Consider the following 4,618-nt stretch of genomic DNA (forward strand, 5'->3'; position numbering starts at 1 on the left):
ATGTAAATTATTATATATGCATGAGTGGGTTTTTTTGTTTGTGTGTTTTTTAAAAAGCTAAAGTGGATAGAGAGAAATACTTTTAACTGATGGTATATGGGGGAGATTATAATAATGTAATGAAACAAATTATATTAATTGTTGAATGTGAAACTGATGATGTGCCCTGTAATCTTTAACTCAATCCACAATAAATACCTTAAATTAAAAATAATAACAATAATAGAAGTGTGGTACAGTACATATATAAACCAGTAACATATGTGTTTATGATGACTATCAAAACATATGTATCATAGTTTCTATATGTACTGTATCATTTGCTCCTGGCATCACAATCACTTTGTGTACAAGAGACATGAGATACACGTTTTGCATGTGGGAAGTGTTGCGTTTACTACATCTGGTTGCATCTGATACATCACATTCTCTAATTAGGATTTCTGAACTCTATTATAAGCTAATGGGACACGAATGCATATGCGGTTGGACACTACCTGAACAGACATTAATTATACAGCACATGACTGAAGTTATTTAGCCATGTAGACAGCTTAAACACAGAATCCTTCCCCTACTACAAACCACGGCTGCTCTATCTCTTCTGTCATGCCATTTTTCAGTTACAACCTTCAAATGGTTTTTTATTGCATTTACAATAACATACTGCCCTACTGTGACCCTGCTCCAGCTAATTTCTTCAATTTCACTCAAGCCACTCTCCCCTCACTTCTCTAGTAAGCTTATCTTCTAGTAGTCCTTAAATAGGCCAATCTCAACGATTTGCAGATGCTGTGCCCATTGCCTGGAAGTCTTGTTTTCAGCTCCTTACATAGCTGGCTCATTGTCATTTAGGTCTGAGCTAAATGGTTATTTTCTTATATTGTCTTTTATTTCCTCTTCTCTACCACATACATGAAGTCCTGGTGTGGCGCTGTGGGTTAATGCACTGGACTGTAAGGGCAGTGTGAACCTCAAGGTTGGTGGTTCAAGCTTACCAGTCACTCCTGGGAAACCCTACAAAGGGTCACTATGGGTCAGAACCTACTTGACGGCACTTCACAACAACAACCACATACATAGGAGTCCTGGTATGGCACTGCAGGATGTTGTGCTGGACCACAAGGTCAGTTTGAGATGCAAGGTCAGCGGTTCAAACCTACCAGCTGGTTCTCAGAAACTCTACATAGGGTTGCTATGAGTTGGAACTGACTCGATGGCACTTAACAACAAAACCAACTACATTCTCTATTACAGCACTTCCTTCTGTAACACTGCCATTTATAATCATGAAACTAGTTGTTTATTATCAAGAAACTTGTTTGCAGTATTATAGGATAAGCACTAGAATGCTTATTGCAAGATTGGTGGTTCAAGCCCATCCAGTTACTCCTCAGAAATTCTATACAGCATCGCTATGAGTCAGAACTGACTCAACTGCACTTAAAAGGAACAGCAACAACATACAACCTTTGTCAAAAAGATCCATGAAGGTGGTGACGGTATTGAATTCATGACTATGTACCCAACATTCAGACAAGTGTCTTGTCATCACAGACAAATGACTGTCATTATCATAACTACATATTTCTGGTGAATCTGCTGGAACGATTTCTTACTATTACTTTTCTTTGGATGTATACTCCCACACCAACACACATACAAGTAACACTCAGCAATTTTGGATTCTAGTTCCCTGTTTCTCAGCAACGTTTGCTTTTTAGAATGGATTTGGAAAACCTGATAAATGGTAAAATATAAGGATTTTTCTATTACCTTTCCAAAGAGAACAGTATTCAAAGGGCATGACTTTTTGCTTTACTAATTTATCATTTTAGACTTTTTTTTCCCCATCTTCACCTCATAGTTGTGACCTAGCAATACACTTATATGGGAATTAAGTCCTTGGAGGAAAGGACTATTTGCTTGCTTGCTTATGAATTCATTTGATTAAACTTGTGTGGTTGAATGGATATGTAAATTGAAATATGCAATTTTCAATAATCGCTTACTATAAAGAAAATACAGTCAAAACCAGTAATGAATTCTGACAGAAGCCAGACATAGCTTAGAATCCCAGTTCTGCCATTTAATATCTGAGCCTTGATTTCCTCATTTGCATGACAAGGACAATAATACTTATTATGATAGATGTGAGAATTATATTTAGTAATCAATTTTTTCAATATTTATGTAGAATCTATGTGTCAGGTGCTGTTCTAGGCACTGAGGATACAACAGTGACAAGACAAAAATTCCTGTCCTCACAGAGCTAACATTCTAATGGGGAAAGCAGATGAAAACCAAGGTAAATAAAACATATAACCTCTGGGAAAGTGCTAAGAGGAACAATAAAGCAGAGAATGGGGAAAAAGAGTGCATATATATGGGAATTAGGTGCAATTTTAGATAGGGCTGAGGCTGCAGTGTGTACGTAGCATTTGAAGAAAGATAGGAAGGAGGGGAGACAGAAATCCAAATAGATAGCTGAGGGAAGATCATGCAAACAGAATGAATAGTAACTGCCAATACTTTGCAGCAGTAGTGTATCTGCCCTTAGAAGACCAAAACCCAGTATCTTCAAGTCAGTTCCAACTCATAGTAACCCCATATAGGGTTTCAGAGACTAAATCTTTAGGCAGACAGCTGATGGGTTTCAACCACTCACCTGTGGTTAGCAGCCCGATGCCCAACTCAAAGCAACTCCTTGCCCTTAGAATAGTGGTTCTCAAATTGTTGTCCCCTGAGTAGCAATATCACCTGTGAATGTGTTAGAACTATAAATTCACAGGCCCTATCCCGGCTTATTAAATCATCATCTCTGTAGCTGGTTCCTAGGAAACTCTTTAAGCCAACTCTCAATGTAATTCTAAGGTAAATTAACGTTGAGAACTACTCCTGTCTGGGAAAGGTGCAGCCTTTAGAAGCCGATATCCCTGCCTCATTCCACTCTTCTTGGTGTTGTTAAGTGCTGCTGAGTCAGTTCCAACTCATAGCGACCCCTGAATGGGGTTTCTGAGGAGCGGCTGGTGAGTTTGAACCGTCAACCTTGAGGTTCAAAACTGACCTTGTGATCCAGTGCTTATTTTATAGCACCACACCAGAACTCCATTCCACTCCTAAATAGCTGCAATACTTTGGTTCAGTGGTTCTCAAACTTTAGGGTGCATCAGGACCAAGAGGGCTTGTTAAAACCCAGATTATTGAGTTCTACTCCCTGAGTTTCCAATTTAATATGTGTGGGGTGTGGCCTGAGAGTGAGCATTTCTAACATACCCAGGTGATGCTGTTCCTGCCTCCGGACAGCATTTTGAGAGTTACTGTATATGGAATCCCTGGGTGGCACAAATAGTTAAAGCAGTTGCTAACCAAAACAGTGGCAGTTTGAACCCACCCAGAGGCACCTCAAAATAAAGGCCTGTTGATCTACTTCCAAAAGGCTACAGACATGGAAACTATACGGAATTCGGAGGCAACTGGTTTGGGTTCTGTTGGTTTGCAGATGCATAGCAAGGAAGCCCGGGCCAAGGTACTCTGTGAGCCACAGGGAAGCAAGTTGAAGCTGATGCCAATTAAAGGCAGAGGGGCACATTGTGCTGGTCCCACAGGCTAGCAGAAGAGCCTTGACTTTCATTCTGAGATGACTACGTGCAGAGCAGTGCTCTGGCGTATTTTAAAAGGATTCCTCTGACTGCTGAGTTGAGGCTGCAGAAGGGCAAAGGGAACAGCAACCCATTAGAAGGCTCCTCCAAGTATCTAGGAACTTGGACCAAGGGGTGAGCAGGGGGCGGAGATTCTGGCTACACTTTAAAACTAAAGCCACCAGGAATATTAGCTTATTATGTACGATGTGAGAAAAAGAGGATACTTTCAACTTGGCTTCAAGATTTGGGGGCCAGGTCTATGCCTGTAAAATGCCTGACACAGTTTGTGTTCAATTAACGGTGTTTTGAAAATTATTGCTACCTTTCAACCACTAGAAAGGAGGAAAAGTAGCGAAGAGGAAAAGCCCAGATGGTCTGACTGGTACAGATTTAAGGGTCCACCCTTCCGGTCTCACTTAACCCTCTCATAGAAGGATTTTTTTTTCTTCGAAAGGGAAATAAAATTCCAACACCCCCAACCCCGCACTTACTGCTGCTTTTCCTCCTTTCCCTCCATGAGCCCGCTAAGGCCTGACACGAGGGAGTGACACGCCTCACAGGAGGTGCAGAGAGGAAACACTGCCAGGAAAGGGGAGTTGGAGCGAGGCGACTATGACTCGCGCGTTGCTAAGTGACGGCAGGCCTTGGGCGCGCAGCCTCCTGGGTGAGGCGTGAGGGCGGGTCCGGAGTACGCAGGCGCTGTAATCGCTCAGCGCTTTGCGGGTGGGGTGCGCGGCTGCGCGGTGTGGCTGTTTGTGGGCGGTGGGCCCTGTTTCCTTCTCTTTCCTTGTATATCTCCTGCCCGCCCCTGGTTAGACACTCTCCATTTGAACCTTTCCTTTCCCTTTCTAGGGCTAGGCGGAGTATTTGTTTTAGTCGACTCAGTCCCTAGGGATCTTGAGAGGGGGCCTTGTCTGGCGCCGCGCCCGCTGGCCTCATTCTGAAGCTGGGGGGAGGGGGGGGCGGCGGGGCGC

General features: G+C 42.7%; 1 protein-coding gene across 1 annotated transcript in view; it reads right to left on the bottom strand.

Annotated features, from left to right (window-relative positions):
- Positions 1-4,161, bottom strand: part of LOC102832199 (chromosome unknown open reading frame, human C2orf73) — a 57,612-nt gene extending 53,451 nt beyond the window's left edge. Inside the window, 1 exon segment of the mRNA XM_006873553.1 lies at positions 4,136-4,161. Within this exon segment, the coding sequence (XP_006873615.1) occupies positions 4,136-4,161 (26 nt within the window).
- Between the last annotated feature and the right edge of the window lie 457 nt (positions 4,162-4,618).

This window comes from Chrysochloris asiatica, unplaced genomic scaffold (genome assembly GCF_000296735.1).
Source record: "Chrysochloris asiatica unplaced genomic scaffold, ChrAsi1.0 scaffold00245, whole genome shotgun sequence".
NCBI lineage: Eukaryota > Metazoa > Chordata > Mammalia > Afrosoricida > Chrysochloridae > Chrysochloris > Chrysochloris asiatica.